At 40.4% G+C, this 22,538-nt stretch overlaps 1 protein-coding gene across 1 annotated transcript in view; it reads right to left on the bottom strand.

Annotated features, from left to right (window-relative positions):
- Positions 1-19,820, bottom strand: part of CAV2 (caveolin 2) — a 70,973-nt gene extending 51,153 nt beyond the window's left edge. The window contains exons 1-2 of the mRNA XM_044088701.1: positions 19,620-19,820; positions 19,004-19,191 (exon numbers count right to left, since the gene is read on the bottom strand). Coding sequence (XP_043944636.1) covers positions 19,004-19,191; positions 19,620-19,757 — 326 coding nt within the window. The 5' untranslated portion in view covers positions 19,758-19,820. The remainder of the gene's footprint in view (positions 1-19,003; positions 19,192-19,619) is intronic.
- Between the last annotated feature and the right edge of the window lie 2,718 nt (positions 19,821-22,538).

The following is a 22,538-nucleotide window of genomic DNA, read 5'->3' as shown; positions in this document are numbered from 1 at the left end:
CATGGTGCAAGATGCACCTTTAGAAGTTAAGAGAGAGATCACAATATATAACAGGTAGACATATTTCTATATTTAAATTTCTATGCACATAAACCAATCTTCTACATGAAAGTTAAGTATTTCACATAACATATGACCTGTAAGAAGAAGAAGGTCCATTCTCAGTAACTAGTAGGACTATATGCTGCAGCAAATATGACTTTTCAGCTGATAAAATGCTTCCATGCAACATGGAGCCCTCCCCTTCCCATCATGTAATGCTCTTCTCACAGTTTCCAACATATCTGTAATATCACTAAGATGGAAGTAAAAACTGCTAAAAGAAACAGGAGAAAATACTTCAGACCAGGCATACCACAATGGTGGATGAAAGAAAAAGAAGTTATGTCTTACCATAACGTTCCATCTGTATTGTTGAGCCTCGTTCAGTCATTAAGTATGGGTATCAGTTCCGACCTCGGAACCGAGCCGGCCATTTTCCAAGCTCGCGTCAGCTACAAACTCTCAACCTAAACTCTTACCCATAATCCCCCTCTCCCTGTTACCTCATATTGCGTTTGCAAGTCAAAAGAAGGTAGAGGCTACCTCTGGTCAAATGACCTAAGAGAACCGGATGGTGAGATCCACTAGAAGCCACAGGAGGGGGAAGGATGGAGGGTCGTAATGACTGAACGAGGATCAACAATACAGATGGAACGTTATGGTTAGACATAACTTCTTTATCTGATATTGTTAATCCTCGTTCATTCCTTACATATGGGACAGAGTCCCCAGCTACCTCTATTCCTGGGAAGCTCTCATGGAAGGACATTCCTGAGCACCATAGAATCAAAAGATGCTCTTCCCCTGGAGGCCAAATCCAATTTGTAATGATTGATGAAGGTATGAGGCATAGCCCAAGTTGCAGCTGCACAGATGTCATGTAAAGAAGCTCTGGCATGGAAGGCAGCAGAAGTTGCCACCCACCTTGTCGAATAAGCCTTCATGGTAGTAGGCAACGGAATATTACGTTGTGTATAAATGAAGGTCACACAGTCTTTCAACCATCTAGCTAATGTGACCTTAGCGACAGCAGATCCTAATCTAGGTTCAGAATAGACCAAAAATAACTGGTCAGATTTACGAGAGGACCTAGTCCTGTTTAAGTAAAAATGGATTTGCCTGTGAATAGCTATGGTATGTAGGCAATACTCTCCCCTGTTTGAATGACTGGGAAAGAAAACTGGCAATTCAATGGTTTGATTAATGGACATTTCAGAGATCACTTTTGGCAGAAATGAAGGATTAGTTCTCAAAGACACTCTATTTCTATGAAAAATCAAGTGTGGACTCTTGATGCATAAAGCTTGAAGCTCAGAGATACGTCTGGCAGAAGTAATGGCGGCCAAAAACAAGGTTTTCCATGACAAATAATTGAGGTCGCAAAAAGAAGCTGGTTCGAAGGGTGGCATTGTCAGAGCCTGTAGCACAAATGACAGATCCCATGGTTGAACAGGTTCTCCAAAAAGTGGCTTCAGATGATTCACACCTTTTATAAAGGTCTTGCACAATTTGTGTGACATAAGGGAGGAGTCTTGGACACCCTCATGGAAATTAGATATTGCAGCTAAATGAACTCTAATGGTAGAGGCCGATAGACCTGATTGAAAAAGGTCAGCCAGATAATCTAGTATTATTGACACTGGTGCTGAGAAGGGATCTACTTGTTTTTCTTTCAGCCAACAGTTAAATCTTTTCCACTTGCTTAGATAAATAATGCTTGTGGAAGACTTATGAGATGCAATCAGAATGTCACGTACTGGTAAAGAAAGATCATTCTGCCTGGCAATCAAGGGAATTGGAGAAGCAAAGCTGTGAGCTTCAGGCTGTCCAAGTTGGGATGAATCAGGTTCTGTGGATGTGAGATCAAATCTGGGGTTGGATGGAGAATCCATGGTCGATCTAGTAGGTGAGGCCAAAGGAAGAGGAACCAAATCTGATGAGGCCAATATGGTGCTATGAGGATCACCTTGCTCTTTAACCGATGGGCTTTCTTCAGAAACTGGGGAATGAGGGGAAAAGGTGGGAATGCATAAAGAAGACTTGAGGGCCAATCGTGGACTAGAATGTCCCAGGGTGACTGTCCCGAAGGGGGAATCAGGGCGAAGTAGTTGCTGCATTTGTAGTTGGTCTGGGATGCAAAAAGGTCGCAGCAAGGATGGCCCTAGCAGTGGAAGATCTCCGCCACTATCAAGGGATTCAGGGCCACTCATGAGGCTGTAGAATGCACCTGCTGAGTCTGTCTGCTATCACATTGGAACTCCCGTGAATGTGCGTTGCTAGAAGAAAACAGTTGGTAGCCATTGCCCATTGCCATATCCTCATGGCCTCTCGACAAAGGGGGTAAGATCTGCTTCTACCTTGTTTGTTGATGTACCAGACCACTGCCATGTTGTCTGATTGAAATGCAATCGTCCCAGACGGCAACAGGGGATGGAATGCTTGCAACGCCAGAAGCACTGCCCTCAGCTCTAGAACATTTATATGCAGTTGGGCCTCCAATTCGGACCAAGTGCCTTGGACTGTCTGTCCCTGACATAGCCCCCCCCACCCCATCAGGGAGGCGCCTGTGGTCACTGTGGCCTTGGGTTGCTGGGGGGAAAAGGGGCGAGACCATTGTGACGGATTGTGTGTCATCCACCAATTTCAATCCTGTTTGCACTTGTGGGTTACTCAAATCTTGGCTGAAAGAGGATGCTGAAAAGGATACCATTGGGTGAGCAGTAGCCATTGTAGAAGCCTCATATGAAACCTGGCCAGGGGACAATGGTGATAGAGGCTGCCATGGAACCCAACAGCTGTAGGACAGAGTGAGCTATGGATTTCTCCCTTGAAAGGATTGGAATCAGTTGTTGCTTTATCCTTAGAATTCTGTGCTCTGGAATGGCAGCTCTGCAGTTCTTTGTATCCAAGATAACCCCTATGAATTCTGTGGACTGAGATGGGGTGAGATTGGATTTTTGCCAGTTTATGGTTATGCCTAGCCTTTGTGCAGCGAGGAGAGAGTATGCCAGGGCTTCTTCCAGTAGATGTCTGGCGGGGGCGGAAATGAGCCAGTCATCTATGTATGGAAACACCTGAAATCCTTGTATTTGTAAGTGAGCTGTGATGACTGCCATGCACTTTGTGAACACTCTGGGGGCTGTAGAGAGTCTGAAAGGCAGTACTTTGAACTGGTAATGACTGGCTCCCGCACGGAAGTGCAGAAATTTTCTTGATGGCCTGTCCACTTTTATGTGGTATTACGCATCTTGAAGATCTATCGAGCACATCCAATTGTCTTTTTCCAAAAGCGGGAGGATTGACTGTATTGTGACCATCCGGAATTTTTGTACTCTCACAAACTTGTTCAATACACTGAGATCCAAAATTGGTCTCCAGTCCCCGGTTTTCTTTGGCACCAAAAATAGTCTTGAGTAGAATCTGGGTCATATCTGGTCTGGAGGGACTATTTGGGTGAGTCTCTCTCTTAGCAGCTCTTCTTTCTCTATTGCTGCTTCTTCCCTTTGACTGAGTGTAACGTCAGGAAGGTTTTTTGAAGGGACAGGACAAAGATCGAAGGGGGTATGATAACTTCTGGTTATAATCCTGTGCACCCAAGAATCGGTGCTGATGGTTAGCCAGGCAGAAGGGTATAAGGAGAAATGACCCCCAACCACTTCCAGAGGAAAGGAGATGAGCCGCTCTTCAGGAGCACTGGTAGGATTGGCCAGGGAAAGAGTCCCTGGAACCCTGGTTATGCGGACCCCCACTGCCCTGAAAGGAGCATCTTCCCTGTGAGTTTCCCCCTCTGCCTCTAGGGGAGAACTCGGCCTGTGTGTCACGGAAAGGACCCTAAGATTTCTTGAACCATATCTTCCCACTCTTTTGGTTTTGGGAGAAAGCATGTTGAGGGGAAGAATAACGGACACCTACGGCAGAAAGGGTCTTACCATCCTGTTCACATCTGGCTAGCGTGCTTTTAACTTTGGGTCCAAACAACAAAGAGGCCTCAATGGGAGCATTAAGAAAGGAAGCCTTAAAGGGTTCTGCGGAATTGCACAAGCACATCCAGGCTTGTCATCTCAAGACCACAGCTGAACCTGCCTCTCTAGCTGCTCCTCCTGATGCGTGAGATATCAGTTAGATATTGAATCAATGGTGGCCAGCTGAGAGGCCATTTTGTCACGGACCTCATCAGACACGGCACCAGCCAAGATTTCAGAGAGCTCAGAAATCAGATCCATTTGAAGCCTGGTAAAGTGTGCCATATAATTCAGGGACCTGATAGTAAAGGTCGCTGATGCAAAGGTGCACTTCCCTATCCTGTCCAGGGCCCGGGACTCTTTGTTAGGTGGATGGACAGTCTGGCTTTCTTCTTCCACCAGATCCTTTTTTGTTGCAGCCGCCACCACAAGACCATCCACAGGAAGACCTTTAGACCAATAGGGATTCAAAGCAGGAGGGGAAAAAATCTTATCTGGCCTCCAGGGAATAGCCTTGACGGTGTCAGGAGCCTTTTACGCACGCTGCACGATGAGCCGGACAAGTTCATCGGTAGGTGGAGTAACCCAGGAGGTAGGGGGCCAGGCACGAAAGGCCTGCAGGAACACAGACTTCTCAGAGGTCGGATTAGAGGGCTGCCAGTCACCTCTCTGTTTAAGGATTTCAAGGATATCACCAAAGGATATCTCAAAGGGTGACTGAGGGGATCCTTACCCTCATCAAAGTCTGTGTCTTCAGTGAGGGACTCCTCTGTGGAGTCCATGTGCTTCCTCTTACACAAACTTTTCTGGTGGACTTCCTCAGAGGGAGAAGCTGGGGAAGACAGCGGAAAAGGGGTTTCCTGTGGGAATATGTCTTGAGGCCCTTGCACCCGTTGTCTGCTAGGTGCGACTTGTGAAAACAGTGTACTAGAGAAGGGCAGGGGGATAGACAAACAGTATCGCCAGCAGAAGCCAGAGCCTTCTCCATCAGTTGAAAGGCTGGTCCACCTGAAGAGGGGTGAGTGTCCAGGACAGGGGTCACCCCTCCCCTAAGTGGCTCAGCCTGCCGACCCGGAGTCCCCGGATGGCTGTGGAATAGCAAATTATGCGTGTCACAACTGTCATCCTGGGCCGTAGTGAAACTCTCCTGCCACAAAGGCAACTGCGGTTCCTTAGTGAGATCCATAAAGGGAACCGCAGAGGGGGAAGACTGTGCTATATCAATGGACTTTAAAGGCAATGAAGGAGGAGAATAAGAAGGGGTCTTTGGAGATGGGTGATCACCTCCCAAGGAAGGGTAGGTTTTGGGGGATGGGATACCTCTGGCTAGAAGCACTTGATCCACAATACACAACACGTCATGTTCGGAAAGGCTTCTAGTGGACCTCATGGAGACTGAGGGAGAAACAGGTCTGTTCACAGAAGAGACAAGCTCGGTGCCCACCTCACCAGTCCGCACCGAGAGCAATGGTGCCAAGAGAGACTGGACTACAGGTGTCTGCACTGAGGTAATCATTGGTGCCGAGGTCATGGTCTGCACTGACCCAAGGATCGGTGCCGAAGTGGTTGCCAGTACCGAAGCTGTAACTGACAAAATTGGAGCCAATAACTGAGGCATTGGTTCTGAGTAAGATGTCAGAGCAGACATGGTCAAGATCTGCGCCGACTGAACAGTCAGTGCCAATGCAGTAGCCATAATAGTCTGAACCGAGGAGACCCTCGGTGCCGATATAGTAAAGGCTACAGGAAAAGACGGAGCCGAGATCACTGATGGTGCCAAAGGCCTTGGTGCCGAAGGTCTAGGCACCAAAAGCACTGGGGCTGACTGAGTGAGCTCCAGAACAGAAACTTTAGCCTTTTTAGGTCTTGAGTGGTGGGAGTCCCCAGCTGGGGATGAAGGCAAAGACTTGGCCTTAGTAGGAACGTCCAAAATGTTCTTATGGGCTCTAGGAGGGGTTGAAGCCTCCAACCCAGAAATAGCCTCTGAAAAGGGAGATTTGAGAAGTCCCTTCAGCAACAACTTATTTTTCCTTTCTAACAAGGTTCTGTTAGAAAAATTTTTACAAATAGCACAGGACGGGTCAACAGATAAGAGGGAAACCTCCAAGCAATAAACGCACAAAGAGTGTGCGTCTGATGTAGGTAATTTGTGTCCACAATCAGAACAACTTTTAAATCCATCTGCCATGATAGTAAAAGGGAATAGCAGAAAGGGTACCAGCAATGGTACAAAAGAATACCCGAAGGTATGAAGAAAGAAGATTACCAGTGATGGTAAGGGAGAAATACCTCGCGGTAAAAAGTGTAGAGTAAAGAGAAGAAAACTCAAGAAAATATGGTCGCTAAATGCGATAGGGTAAGAGACAACAAATTAGAGACTTTTCTGACAGAAAAAGTTAAATATATGACTAGTCTGATAACAAATATCTATACTTAGCTCAAGAGAAGCAGCTTGACAAGACCGAATGGCAACACAGCTAACGAAATATGAGGTAACAGGGAGAGGGGGATTGTGGGTAAGAGTTTAGCTCGAGAGTTTGTAGCTGACATGTGCTTGGAAAATGGCTGGCTCACTTCCGAGGTCAGAACCGATACCCATACGTAAGGAATGAACGAGGATTAACAATATCAGATGGGAATGTTACCAAAGATGACGCTTCTTCTTACAAGACAGTTAGTATGGTGAATCCATAATGAAAACCTAGCAAATCCACATGGGTAGCCACTACCAAGATAATATGTTACAAATGATAGTAGTTCTAAATAAAGAGTGAGACCTGGATATAACATTACCTGGCAAAGCTTTCTACTGATGTCTAAGTCACCAATGGAAGATTATTGTCAACAGTGGTAAGGCAACTATGGTGCCCTGGCAACAGTTCCAGTAGAATACGCTTTGGAGGTTATTGGAAATAATCTTGCCACATTTAGTAAAGAAAAATGGAAAAAAAATCACTAACCATTTTGGCACAGTGATCCTAGACACTTTCCTGCCAAGTTTAGTGATCTTGCAAAGCTAGGAAGAGCTGGTCACCTTTGTAGAAGTGCTTTTGTTCTACCAACATAAAATCAGTGTTTGTGAACATCCATCCACAGAGGCATTCACCTTGATTAGACTAGCTAGCTAGAAAAAAACACTAGGAAATAAAGACATTGATTAGGATTTTACTTTATGGCATATTTTGGCATAGATGATGGCTTCATTTTTGAATGACCTTCACTTTATGGAATAAGGGATAAAGTGGTTTGGTAGAAAAGGCCACATAATTCAACAATGTTCCTTTTAAAGGAACTGGACAACTGAAAGAGGGTATCACAGGACATAAATTTCCAATTAATAAGTGTAACGACTGAGAAGTGACAAAATCCTATTTTTTTGGAGAGGGGGGGGGGCATATGCAAAATGTTAGCTCTGAAAAGCTTTATTAACTTTATAAGAAGTCAGGGATGAAGACTTGCATCTCATGTTGAAACTGAAAATGGCTGCTAGATGTAATAACTGAGACCTGAATATAACAACTCAGAAAAGAATAGAGCAGTGCTGTAGGCATGGCGCTATGAAAAGTAGTACATTCTAGGAACTAAACAAAAAGAAAAAAAAAGCCATTTGTCTTTGTAAATTTTCCCCTTAAAAACATCAGAATGGAAACTACATTTTGGGTGGAAGCATTGAGAATGGGTGCCACTAGAAATGGAGAAGCCAATGTGTAAATTTTAGACAGTGTATATTTGGATGAGATTTGTCAGACAGGTAAAAACGGCACTATCTTGTGTGAAAATAAGCATAAGAGGATAGAAGTAGAATCGACGTCTAGACCACATCGAGCTGACTTTATGGATGCTTGCCTTTCACATGAATCTTGCCATCAAACGAAATGGAGGAATGCATACATTAGACTACCTGGCCATTTCTGAGTTACAGTATCCTTGACTTGACCTCCTAGCATTGGAATTAAGAAAAAGAAACTGAAGAATTTTGTGCTTTCCTGGGAGGCAAACAAATTGCAAATTGAAACGCATTGCTGACTGCAGATTTTCTTGAAGTCAATAAAGTCAGATACCATTCAAAAGGGAGAAGAAGGCAACAAATGAGCATCTGCCAAAAGTGGTTTGAGTCATTCACTCATGGCCACACTCTCATGGCTTCACAGCCAAGTGGTTAGAATGCATTCCTACATTTGTTGTGATATTTTACTATTGCCATGATGTCTGACTGAATCAGAATTATCCCATGATGACCCATGCTGAAATGCCTTTAATTCAAACTCTACTAGCACACCGATGTGAATCTGTCCTGGGTTATGAAGTTGAATTCACAAAAAATTATATGGATTTGATCCAAACATCTACCTTCTGATGATGCCTACTTCACTGTAAGTTTTAGGAATTCACAGAAGATGCCTCCTAAGTCACAGAGGTTAAAGGACCTTTAGCTTGCTTTATCCCCTTTCCTTGCCCTTACAGCAGGGATAGGACCCAGTTCAGCTGTAATCATACAAAAAGAAGTATCAGCAAATTGGGTGAATCCAGATTAATGTGAGGCTTTGGTTTGCATCGACAAGGTTTACTTCATAAAAATGCTTTGTGTTATTTTGTGACACATTTTGGATTTCATCACGCTGAAACTGGCACAATTGAGACACAGGATATTCTGTGCCATTCAGCAAATCAGGTAATGCAGCATACGTACCTTTTGGAATATGGCATATCTGTATAATGGTTTTAGTGTCATTATAGAGGAAGAAGGACTAATGCTAAAGGGAAACAGCAGCATGATTTTTGTGAAATAATTTAAATAATAAGTCAACAGTGGGCATATGAATGTAGACAACAAATCAAGCTGCTCACTTAATCAGATGACCCTTCAAAGCAGAAATTCAGTTTACTTTTTTAATAATATAGCTTTTCATGAAGCGTTCATTAGTGTGGCAATGCAGAACTACAGATTGTGACAAAAGTCATGCAGGAGGGGAAGGGAAAGAGATCCAGGCAGCTTTGGATAGTTTTATCAGCTTATCACTTTTAATGCCTGTGGTATATTTTGTAATGGCTCCATTACAACATATGTCAATTCTTAGAAGCTTTTATATTCTTTGAAGTTGTTTAGATGTCTGTTAGAGCAAGTTAGTGGTTGTGGTGATGGAGAAATCTGTTCTGAGAGAAGGTTTTTGCTTATTGCTGTGTTATGCTACTGCTATTATCTGCCAACCTAGTTTTAAATTATGGTTGTACTACTGGTATGAGCACAGTTGTAGAATCCCCTGCCCAGAAGCATAGCTGGCTCAACCAGCATTTTGTGCCAGTACCAATAAGTAGCATTTTACCTCCCCAGCTCAGAAAAAAAAGACATTCCTTCTACTGGCACACCAGTCTAGTGGCCAGATGTACAATACACATCCACCCTCCTTCCTGTTTAGCTTTTCAGGTCCCATTTCTTTGCACTGCCCCAACACCCCCTTCATTTTGTTAAAGTAATAATAACAATAATGATAATTTCTTCTTGTTATACACTGAAGCAAACTTCTTGCTACAAATGTAACAAACAGTTGCTGCAGTTTATACCCTGCATACATGAAGTGCTACGGCACTCGTGTTTTACTTAAAAAAATCTTATAAATTATAGCAGACTGTTTGCTACAAATGTAGCAAACAGTTACTACAGTTTATACCTTTCCTGCATGGAGTGTTAAAGCACTTTTTTAAACTATATAAACTGCTTGCTACAATATAACAAGCAGTTGCTACAATTTAGACTACACACAGAGTGCTATAGTACTTAGGTATGACCACAAATGCAATACCAGCTTTTAAAGGCCAGTATTGCATTAGAGATCAGAATCAGTTAATTATGCCCCTACCAACACTTTCTGCATGTGACAGTTGCTCCTCTTGTCCCACCCTAGCTACACTAGTGCCCACACCCCACCCCACCTGTTACACACAGTGCATAGTACCATATATCAAAAAATGTAAACATGCCTACAAAACCCTGATGCTAATAATGTGACAAAACACAAAATTGTTAATCCACATGTCAACAGCCTGTCATGTGGGAGACCATGGTTCAGTTCTCTGCTATTGAGTAGTTGCATATTTGATTTTGCAGTTAGCACAGATTATGGTTATAAGCTGTTAATGAGCTGCTTCATGAGGTCCAAGGTTTGTTTCCTTCAGCCTCCATTTGCCTACTGTGTGACCTTGAATAAGTCACTTGACCACACAGTGTTCTGGGGTAGATGGGAAATTTAGCTAGGGTCAGTTGTGCCCTGGACTGCATACTTGCTAGCTACCCACAGACCTATTACTTTCTGTTTGAAAAAAAAATACATAGCACTATATGAGTTATGAAGCCTATACAAAAATGTTCATTTAGGTGTAGTTCATTGCTATGAAACTATGATTATAAAGCTTTTTAGACTGATTTGTAAAGTGTTCGGGAGCTCAAACAGCAAAAGTTAAAGAAAAATAAAAAAATAGAACAGAGTCCTATGAAGTAAACTAGTACATACAGTAACAAAATGGAAAGTAGGGGTGAATGCTTACTAATCACTTTCATAGCCTGTAACAGTAGTTCACCCCTCCAAACACTTAAGTGCTGCATTACTGCTTACGCACACTGTACCGTTCTTCAGAGAAAATGTATCATTTATTACACTGAACACTTTCTTTGTCAGAAATTGTGCGCATTAGAAATATTCCCAAGGCTACAGAAGAGTACAATAGTCCTGATTTATTTTATGCCGTGTGTAAACACAGCTATGCCAACTGCATTTAATATTGTGCACTGCAGGCAGAAGGCAGGATAACTCAGTAGTCCACAAATGTCAGCTGCATGGACATATTACTTTCCACTCTGACTTTCAGTCATTGTATTTCAATATGTATGTACAGCAGATTACCTGGTTTACATTCCATCCATATCATAACAAAAATCTAGTGGGTGTCTCTTTTTATGACTGATTTTTGCTAACATTTTATTTATGAAGAGATTCTCATTTGCACGCAGTACCTGACAAACAGTTCCAATTACAATGTAACAATAGTCGGTAATGTTAAACATTTTTTTTTTTTTTACTGAGTAGTAGTTTTGTTTTATTTTATTTTATTGTATTTTGAATTTGTTGACCAAGGTGGATCACTGATCCGAATGGATTCATTTCAGTCTCAACCTGGGAGTACAAACACAAAAATGCATAAAAACACACATACATGACAATATATGCAGATAAAAATACAAAAACAATATGCAATAAGCATTAAGTCAGATTTTAACAACTGTTTCCAGTGCTGTACAATGACTAAGAATGAAAGTAAAGAGGTCAGAGGCAAATATATCAACATCACGGCTACACATAATAAGGATGAGACTTAGGACGGTGCTCTGTACAGTAGTAAATTAATATTTACATTGCAGAACAATGACTTACAACTATGTTGTAATTGGGTCTCTGTTTAATGATTGAATGTTCAATTCAGTGAACCTCTGATCATCGGACACAACCCAGCAAACGTTCACTTAAACGGATGTTCACTTTAGCGAATGTGTTACACAGGGAAAGTAACTAGATGGCCAACATTTTCCCATAACACACACTGGACTATTTCAAACCCATCCAGGTGGGGAGGGCTGTGCCCCCTACACCCCCTAACTATATATATACCAAGTCCAAAATTGCACTACAGAGGGGAAAAGGGTAAGTAGTTGGCCAACATCATGAAATTTGTCCTTTTCTCAACCAAAGTTCGATCTCAGACTTGGTAAATATAGTTAGGGGGGTGTGGGGGGGGCACAGCCCCCCCCAACCTGGACAGGTTTGAAATAATTCAGTGTGTGTTACAGGGAAATGTTGGCCAAGTAGTTACTCTCCCTGTGTAACACATTCACTGAAGTGAACATTTGCTTATGTGAAAGTTTTATGGGGTGTGTTCGATGATTAGAAGTTTTCTAAATTGAACATTCGATCATTAAACATAGACCCACTGTAATTACATACGTGATAGTGTTATTTACTATAGAAATAGAGCTACAAAGCAAAAATAGACTGCATATATCCGTACTCCAGAAAAATATACTACACTATCATCCATTAATTTTATATTGTGAATAACAGCACTCTGAAGTACAGTAAGTGACATATGAAGTATATACGCATGTGGGTTGACAACTAACATGGTTTCATTTTAGTCAAATATATAAGGCAGAGTGCAAAGGGATAGAAGTTTATGTAGGGATGGCGCAGTGATGCAGCAGTAGTGTTGTCGCCTCACAGCAAGAAGTTCTCCAGTTCGATTCTTGGCTAGAGTGCTTTCTGTGCAGTGTCTGCATGTCCTCTCTGCATTCATGTGGGTTTCCTCTGGGTACTCCAGTTTCCTCCCACATTACAAAGACTTGTGCCTGGAGCATTTCTCCCCAGGCCTCCACTGAAAATTGGCTTCATTCCAAGTAGGACTTTCCTGGCAAACAAATGTTAAATAAATAAATTATGGTGTGAGCATATTCAGTGTGCATGAGTGTCTAGGGGATTGAAATAAATTACTGTGGTCAGTTATTATTATTTTATTATTCTCTGATATTGGGTCTGTATTATAATCATGAAAGCTGTCTTTTGTGAATACATGTTCATCGACACATAAACATCGAAGACCAAGAACAGTGAAGTAGCAAAAAAGCGAAATGGAGAATGCCGAACACCTACCCGGAAGTAACAGCACCATACAGGTAAGGTAAACCTAACTGTACAAACCCTACCTAAAACACTTTTTTAAACATTTTTGCAGGGGGGGGGCAAGCCCCCCTGCACCCCCCACACCCCCCTACTTATATATACTAACTCCGAGACTGTACTACAGTGAGGGAAAATGATTAATTTCCTCATTCCCATGATCACCCTGCTGGTAAAGAAAATCTGTTCTGCATTCTCCATTTCGCTCTTTTGGTACTTCGCTGTTCTCGTTCTTCGATGTATATGTGTCGATGAACATGTATTCGTGAAAGACAGCTTTCGCGATTCTGATAGAGACCTCTCTGACATCTGAGGTATATGCAGTCAACAAACTGGCTATAAATGCTGGATATGTGTGTGGATAAAAATGAGCTTGACTGAAGTTGAACAGTCAATATTCTGGTTTTGTAGGGTTAAAGTATATCTGTGTAAAACTATTCTGTACACTTTTCTGTGGTTACTATTTGTCTGAAACTAATCTAAAATACAATAATGTGATCATTTTACCTTATTGTAGTCATTAGTTTTCATCACAGACATCTGAGGAATATGCAGTCAAAAAAGTGGCTATAATTGCTAGGTCCTGTGGCTATTTGTCAATGAAAGTGACTGGCTCTGTTGTCATTTGCTCATATTATACAGTTTTAATCTGAATTAGCATGGCAAGTGGATAATTCATGTGAAGCAACCTGCAATACCTTATGCCTAGCATTTGTGTGAAAAAAAAAGATGAAATACATTACTGTGGCCATTAGTTTTATTACAGACATCTGAGGTATGTGAAGTAATCAAAGTGTAACTGTTGGGTCAAGATCTATAGATTAAAGTGATTGCTCCTTTAGTTTGCTCCAGTTAAAAAAATCATTGCTTTTGCTTTGCAAGACTAATGTGTATTTATGAGAAGAATGCTGGAATATTTGACTTTTGTTCCTGTTTGTGTGAAAAAAAAGTTGAAATACATTAGTGTTGGTATTTTTCTGTCATAATAATATATCTGTGGTGTACATGGTCAACAAATTGATTATAATTTCAGGGTATGGCTCTATCTGAAGAGTAGTGACTGACCCTACTGTCATTTGCACTTTTTTTAAAATCTCTCCTTGCAGGACTGATGTTTAGTTGCGAAAAGCAAGTTGGAATACTTTATTGCCATTATTGTTTGTGTCACACAAAGATGAAATACATTACTGTGGTCATACTTTTATCAGATATCTGAGATGTGCATAGTCAACAAAGCTACCACAGTTGTTGGGTATGGGGTTCTGCCTGCAGATTACAGAGACTTACAGAGATTGGTCCTGCTGTTATTTGCTCAAGTTAACCAGTCCTTATTCTGGCTTTACAGGACAAATACATACGTATGTAAAACAAGATGGAGATCTTTACTATAAGTACAGTTTGTATGACACAAAGTTCAACTATACCAGTATGGCAATCATTGTATCACAATCAGAGATCTGAGATGGAAAAAAATCATTAAAGTGGCTATAGTTGTTGAGCAGAGAGTCTATCTGTCGATGAAAATGACTGACTCTGCTTTGGAAATCAGAATAAGCAGTCATTAATTTGAATTTATATAACAAGTCTATGTTTGTATGATGTAAGCAGGAATACTTTACAGTGACCACTTTTTTAAACACAGATATCTGGTGTGTGCACGATCAATAAAGCAGGTGTAGGGAATAGGGGCTGTTTGTGGGCAAGAATGACTGTGGGTGTGTGTAGAGAGTATTGTTATGTATTTAAAAGTAGCAAGCTGGCCATAATTCCTTTCAGTTTCTATCACAGCTCTGTTTTCCTCCAATACCCTAAACATTTCATAAGTGAATTGGTATTCCTCTGATTTGCCTGGAAGTAATTGTGCAGTATGAGTGTATGTAGTGTGTATGTTGTGTGTGTGAGCATGTGTATGTGTGTGTGTGTGTGTGTGTGTGTGTGTCTTGTAATACACCTCAATACATCTTCATAAATTCTGTGGCCACCAAGCCAGAAGAATGCACAGCACTTTGATGGGATTTTGGCAGATTTAGTGGGGGCACATCCTAAACCTTTGTCTTGGGTCTCAATTAATCTATAAACTGATTTTGCTCAGTAATCTACACATAAGATCACATAAGGTCACTAAAGACTGTGTGGGGTTGTGGTCATTATCTATCTAATATTTATCTGTTTAACTCTCTTGAGAATTAAACCTCAGAGTTGTGCATAGAAAGACACTAGAGCTTGTCTATGGAAAGTGTAGTATCAAAAAGCAATATTTTGGAATATGTTACTGCGATTACATGTTTTACTTTCCTTACAATCAAACATCAGTACAGGTGACAAACTTTTGTGGGTATTGGTAAGGAGATATGCTAAGTATATAAGCCTAACAAGAAAGATAATATGTATTTATATATATATATATATATATATATATATATATATATATATATATATATATATATACTACTGTGGGAATTTGTTCTTTCACTTTTGTCACAGCCTAACATTGGAAGTGTACACAGAAGACTGCGGTCTTTTGGGGCTAGGAGTGAGAAGACATGCAATGTATATGCATGACAGTGACCTGTGCCATATGTTCTTTCACATTCATCCCACTTTAGCCCCAGAGGGCACAGCAAAAGTTATATTTTTTTCTTTATTTGGGTGTGTGTATAGAGAAAAACACTACTCACAGATAAGATTTGTGCATTAACAAAAGCACTTGCCTTCTCAATTTATTATGAACTACTATTCAGTCACTGTTAACAAACTTTTGCCATGGCTTATTTTCTTTATCCATTTAGTTAGTTTATGTATGTATGTATGCATGTATGGATGGATGGATGGCTCTATTTATTTATTTTGAAGAAGAAAGTAAGACTACATTGTTTTCTTTACCCTTGAGTTACGTCTCAATCTTTGTTTGGATCAAAAAGGTGAAAAAAAAAACTCTCACATGAATCTCAGTGCATCTAGAATTCCATGGCTCCTGGGGGTGTAGCAGCCCCCAGACCCCTGGCTTAATTAAGCTACTTTTATATGTTATTATAATGCAGCATTATTTATTTATTTATTTATATTTGTTGACCGGGAGTTAATGTTGGAGAAAAAGCTGAAGTGTAAGACAAAGTTTGAAAAAAACAAAAAAAAAACGAATCTACCTGGATGGTCTGTGGAGTCCAGGCTGAGAGGAAACCAGTGGGTAATGTGATGGTTCAGGGTTCACTTAAAGCTAGTCCTGTTGACTTTAATTGCACAGCTGGGATGTACATAGTCAAATATCTGTGAATGAAAGTGACTGACCTTAGCTGTTGTTTGATCACAAGTAAACCATATTGGATTTACAGTAATAGAACCACACCCCATTCCAGTTAGCCTCACACATTCATTTCCTGTAGCCCACCCTTGCTTTGAAATCACTTGCCACCACCGGTTAGTGCTTTTTACAGAAAATTACATACTGCATTTACATAGTGACAATATCACTCTGGAAAATACAGTGAACATTCCTACAAAATTTGGGTTAAAAAACACCCACAAAATCCTTAACAGTAAAATAGCAAAGTGACCTGATCGATGCCTGAGGGTTTTGTCCTGTCTATACTGATGACAAACTGGGATAAATAAGACATTCTAAAACAAAAAAGCTGTTTGGGACTGGCATGGTGATGAAGCAGAATGGCACAAACAGTAGGGAGAAAAATGCAATTCACATTTCAGGAACTGAATAAAAAGAATGATGTTGCACAGAATGAAGAAAAATAAAAATAAAAAATAATAAATAAGTAAAATAACTGAATACAAAATAAATATATAATTTGACTCTGTTTAAGATTAAGAATAAAGAAAGATGACAGACAGGACAAGCTAAACAAAAAAAAAAAACATTTTGTAAGTATTTCCAAATATTCCAAATAAGGAATATGGTATGTGGAGATATACAAAGCTAAACAAGAAAACCAAAAGGAAAAAAACAGGTGCTCCCAATGCTTGAATGACAGAGCTGCTTGGAGTAAAATTGATAGCCACGCAATGCAAGCATTTTGCTTGGAATATGTACCTGTAATAAAAGCAAGAACCAGGATGATCTGAAACACATAAATTCTTAAGACACAAAGTTAGAAAGGATGGTGGAGAGCTACTTCATGTCACAATATTTAAAAAAATTGGTCACATTCCATAACGGCAAAGCTAGGATTCTACAAAGAAGACACATTAGCTAAAGTAGTTGTACAGAAGAGGTTGCAACCATTCTTGCAAAATGCCAGAGTTATGTATAACCCATTGCCTTGTAACATGTTTTGCAGTTAAACATATAGCCATCCACCATATAATATGTTTTGCAGTTGTATATATTGCCTAAGACTAGAAAACCTGTAAGTGGCCAGGGCTGAGTCTGTAAAGGTTGCACATGGATAAGTACTTCACCCCAGTTAAGATATGCATAAATAAAAAAATAATAACAAGATTGAATATACTGATTAAACAAATGTATAAATAAAAAAATAACAAGGCAGAATGCACTGCAGCAAGTTGTTAGAAACAATAATATCATATAACTCTTACATGCCCACTGCTGATGTGCTTCTTACAAAGGTTTCACACCCACTTCAAAACAAAGCATTACTCTTGTAAGTCAAAGTCGTGTCTCTAAATGTCTGTAATGATAACCAGTGTGAACTAAACAAAACACTGCATGTAAAAATTAAAAAAAAAGCAGGGACTGCACTCAGTTGTTAATATAAACATTTCTTAGCTCAATGTATTTCAGAGTACTGGGACCTAATTCCTTGTAATGGCCTGACAGTCACCATTTTAGTAGTACTGCTGAATCTTCACTGAGCTTCTTCAAACAGTGAAATGCAACAGCAAAAATCCCACAGTAGATGCACACAGGACCCATCTAGAGAAACACACTGACAGAACATACAAACACATGTACAAAAATATTGGCAAGCCTACTTTTTTCATAGCACCATGGGTGATAATGCAAATTCTCGTAAGAAAGTGTAAGTGCTTCTACACACTAGCTCATGAATGCACAGTGAAACACAACCTTTTAATAATGCATTCAAGCACTAGCTGCAAATATGTTTCAGCCTTGTTTGGGGTCATTGCCACAATTTAATTGGAAAGTCTTGCATTGCCCTGAAACATATTATTTATAAAAAGACAAATGTACATCTACCTCACCTGTGGGTGCCAACTAAATTTCAACTAACAGAGGAAAGAAGCCCCACAACAGATGACTATAGGACCTGGAAACCTGACAGACCACATAAACAGCTGGAAAATAGAAACAGCTGTATAATAATGTTTGAAGGCCTCCCCATATCAAGGCTAATATCATGGAATTCACCTCTGCACTTTGCCACAATGACCTACAATGTGTGGACTAATGGGATTTACTTGGAGGAGTGTCGTTGCTAACATATGAGATGAACACCCACAGCTACAGATCAAATGTTTAACAGCCAGGATTATAGGCGATAAGGAACAATTACAGAAGCTTGGTATGACATCCTAAGGGAAACATGAGAGAGAAGTATTGATGGATAGACACAACCACTGACTGCAAAATGACAGGTTTTAGAAAGATGTTATATGCCTACTGCACGGAGTAAATATAATCTAATGATAATAAAGTACTATAGCAAACATTCATTGGCAACTGTGTAACACTGCAAAAAAGTACAGCAAAAAAGTTATTGTTAAAATCAAGCAAGTACTGATATACTATACATCTTTTTCAAACTGAATGGTTAAGGTTTTATGCATTATATTAAGTAGAGAAAAAAGTGATCTTAGAGCTATACAAAATCTTTTATGGTACCAAATTAAAATGTAAACAGCACACACGTGTTTAACTTAAAGAAGTTTACAGGACACAGTGCTTGCTATCACATTGCATTATATTATCTGTTATCAGTATAATGAAACTTTATATAACCGAAGGTAGTTAACTGTAAAAATATTTCAACTGTTTTGGAGTCACCTTGTAACACAAATTTATATAGAAATTGAAAAATATATTTACATTAATGTCACCAACGATTCAATTTTAATAAAACTGAGGTTATATCGAGCTATAAGCTGCAGACTGCAGTACCAGAAATCAAGCTCCCTATGACTTGACAACCCAAAAATGCAACAAAAACGCTACAAACTTCAAACATATTTCAGGCGAAAAAGTTTCTTCATTTCTAATTTCATTATACCTCAAAGTGTTGCAAACTATAAAATATATGAATTCATAATAACAAAAACAAAATGTAATTGAATTTAACCTACCAAATATGCAAAGAGCTCAGTATTGCGAACACGATTCCTGCAACCAGAGACAATGGAATTGCAAGAATCAGCGTTAGGAGCTTGTAGAGTAGAAATTTGGCTATTTCAAACACTGCGTGACTGCATACCCAAATTGAATCAAAACTCCGAGTTGTGACGGGCTCTCCGATCACATCTACAAATGTCAACTAAAAGAAAACAAGACAAACTGCAGTTAAACTGCACAATCCGAATTTCTACACCTCTTCAAACAACCACTAGTACCACACAAACCTCTGGGTGACAGGAGGGATATTTACAACTAGGGCGCAGTCTATCCTTGCACTTTTTTAAATAAAACATTTTAGATATGGATTTGACACGAAACTGTACATTATTTTTTTCGGGGGCGGGGGGGGGGGGGGGGCTGCAAGAAAACAGAGTAGTACATGTAGGACCTTAAGTACTTTTGATCTAGTCAGTCAAAAAAGTAATAAAGAAAAAAAAAATAATTAACGTAGACCAATAAATACGGGCTCCATTCTCGCCACAAAGCATACTGGAAAGTAACTAAAAGTTTCTAGCCTCAGAGACTCTGTGACTCTCATCAATCAGCAGACTTCATTGCTCCCACTACCTTCAGAGAATCGTTGATCCTGTGTGGGTCTCTGTCGTACGGCATTTCTAGACTCACAGCCGGGTCACTGTCTTTATCGAAGTCTTCATTCTCTTCCATGAATATCCTGGCTTCCAGGCTCTCCTTTTCCAAACCCATGGTGTCCTGCAGCCACGGCTGTACCTACTGTCGGCTGGTAGCTACAGAAGCTGCTGCAGAGACACGAGCGCGAGCGCGAGCGCAGGGAGCTGCGTTAACCACGCCCTGTCTGGTCCGGCCCTGCAGCTGCCGTAGGGGTGGTGTGGAGAGGGCCTGGAGTATGTAGCAGAATGCAATGGATAAACGCATTCATGCAATGTGCTTCATGATAGAAATTAACTTGTATCACTCTGACAAATACTGATAACTTGCATCATTCTGCAATAGGGTTGCCACCTTTTCAAATGGCCAAAGTGGGACATTTTTGGTACAAATATCAGATTTTACAGGCCAACACTTACCCACGGTCAGCACAAAGGTTAGAACTTAACTTTTTTGCCTAAATAAAAGCTTATTCTTGTAGCATTTTAGTTGCTTATTCTGTTTCTTATAACATTTAGGTATTTTAGATACAGAATAACTGTTTTATGCAACTATTACATAAAATTTAGGAAATAATTTTGTCCTAAAATCTCAGGACATTTGCCATTTTTACAATTTTTTGTCAGGACACAACTGCCCAAAGAGGGACTGTCCCTCGCAAAGTGGGACAGGTGGTAACCCTATTCTGCAACAAACTTCAGTGAATCTTCCAAGCACTGGTCGTCGCAGGTGCACCCTCCTCTTCTTTTAATAATTATGTAAGCATATTTTGTTGGTCAACCACATGGTTTTACATGATAGATTGTAATAAAGGTTGGTTTCCTTTTCCATAATGCAGGGTACTACTACTAAAGCCTGCTTAACTCAAGTCATATTTTGTAAAGTCCTAAGAACTTTTGCCACAATGTTATGTTCGATATTCAAATTGCTAAAAGTTTATGACTAAGGGCGGACACACACACACACACACACACACACACACACACTAGGGTAACCACCTGTCCCACTTTGCGAGGGACAGTCCCTGTTTGGGCAGTTGTGTCCTGACAAAAAGTTGTAAAAATGGCAAATGTCCTGAGATTTTAGGACAACATTATTCCCTATATTTTATGTAATAGTTACATAAAACAGTTATTCTTTATCTGAAATACTTAAATATTATAAGAAACAGAATTGTTGTTGTTGTTGTGTCTTTTGGCTTATCCCAGGTCAGGGGTTGCCACAGTGGAACTCCGGTCCACTAATGTTTGGTAGTGGATTTTTACGTGCCGAGTTACCAGCCCTGGTGCACAACCTTCAATGAAGGCACGCCCATTCATGCATGCCTCCACACAGAAGACGCTCTAGCTGTGAATCGAATGGGACAACGTCTTCCTGTGAGGCGACAACACTACTGCAGCACCACTAAGAAACAGAATAAGCAACTACAATGTTACAAGGATAAACTTTTATTAAGGCAAAAAAGTTAAGTTCTATCCTTTGTACTGACCATGGGTATGCATCGGCCTGTAAAATCCAGGGGTGGCGCGTGCTGTAGGACTGCAGGACTGTAGGCCTCCCACCTGTAAAATGGGTCCCCCACCTGTAGAATGCATAAAATAAAGTCCCCATTTCCCCCACTGTAGAACTTATGAAAATAAAAAATATCTCAGACTCCGCGCATGCGTGCTTAGTTCCTGAATGCTGTGTTAGGCAGACCAGAACTCCAAGCATGCATGCTCTGGCATTCCTGAGCTCCAGACTGCTCAGTTAGGCAGTCCGGAGAGGGAAGGCAGGAAACTCCACCCTTCCAACCCAGAGATCTGTGCAGCGATGATCACACAAACCAGAAGGTCACCGGGCTGCATCACCTGCTGGCTGGACCAATAGCAGGAGGCTCCAGCCTCCTCACATCTCACGGGAGACCTCAGCATGCGCAGGCCAGTATGGAGGACCAATCAGGCTGCTGCAGAGTACAGGATCACATGGCAGGCCATTCTGGAGACAGGTGATCACTGCAATGGCAGGCTGTTCTGGAGACAGGTGATTGCTGCAATGGCAGGCCATTCTGGAGACAGGTGATAGCTGCAATGGCAGGCTGTTTTGGAGACAGGTGTGTGCATACCTCTAAACCTGGAAACATCAAAAATCTGGACAAAGGTCCATGAAAAATAGGTACAAATCTGTATGCTGATTAACATAACATTTGCATGCATAATTATGTAACCATGCCCACTCCAATGGAATTGTGGGATACCAGCTTTCAACTGTAACCTGATGAACAGACAACCAAATTATGGCCCCAGAGCCCCCCACAGCCTTTCCCATGTCCCATTATTTGGCTATTTCACCCCATTTGCCATAAACAATGCAATATGCATACTGCTTTACTTCTGCAATGATTATTTGGATTTCATTTAAAATGTATTTTACATTTTATGCACTAACACTAATAGACATCTGCTAAACAAAGCAATACAGTTTCACAATGAAAATAGTATTGGCATTAGAACTTATCTGCCCCTGAAACAGCATTGAAACCCACATTTAAAGAAAATTAATTCTGGCCAGTAGTGGATAAAGATTACCTTTGGGCTGTTTTCAAATCATAAGCCCCTTGCACACAAAACATACACATGTTCTTTGATACACCTTTGACTATTAAATTATATTCCTTGTATAATGCAGCACACTTGTTAGAGTGCATTTTAAATTTATTGTTTTGTACATTTTTCCAGTAAACAATGATACAAAATGCATGAACCAATAATGACAAAACTGCCCAATTCAGAATATTTCAATCATAAAAGTCTGCTCAAATGTCTGCAGTCCAGCAGTTTCAATAAATATGCACAATCTCTGCAGAAGTAAAAGTCATCT

Source organism: Protopterus annectens, chromosome 11.part0 (assembly GCF_019279795.1).
Source record: "Protopterus annectens isolate FY-2018-M chromosome 11.part0, PAN1.0, whole genome shotgun sequence".
NCBI lineage: Eukaryota > Metazoa > Chordata > Ceratodontiformes > Protopteridae > Protopterus > Protopterus annectens.
The sequence above is the reverse complement of the archived record's forward strand: the minus strand, read 5'-3'. Positions and strand labels throughout refer to the sequence as shown.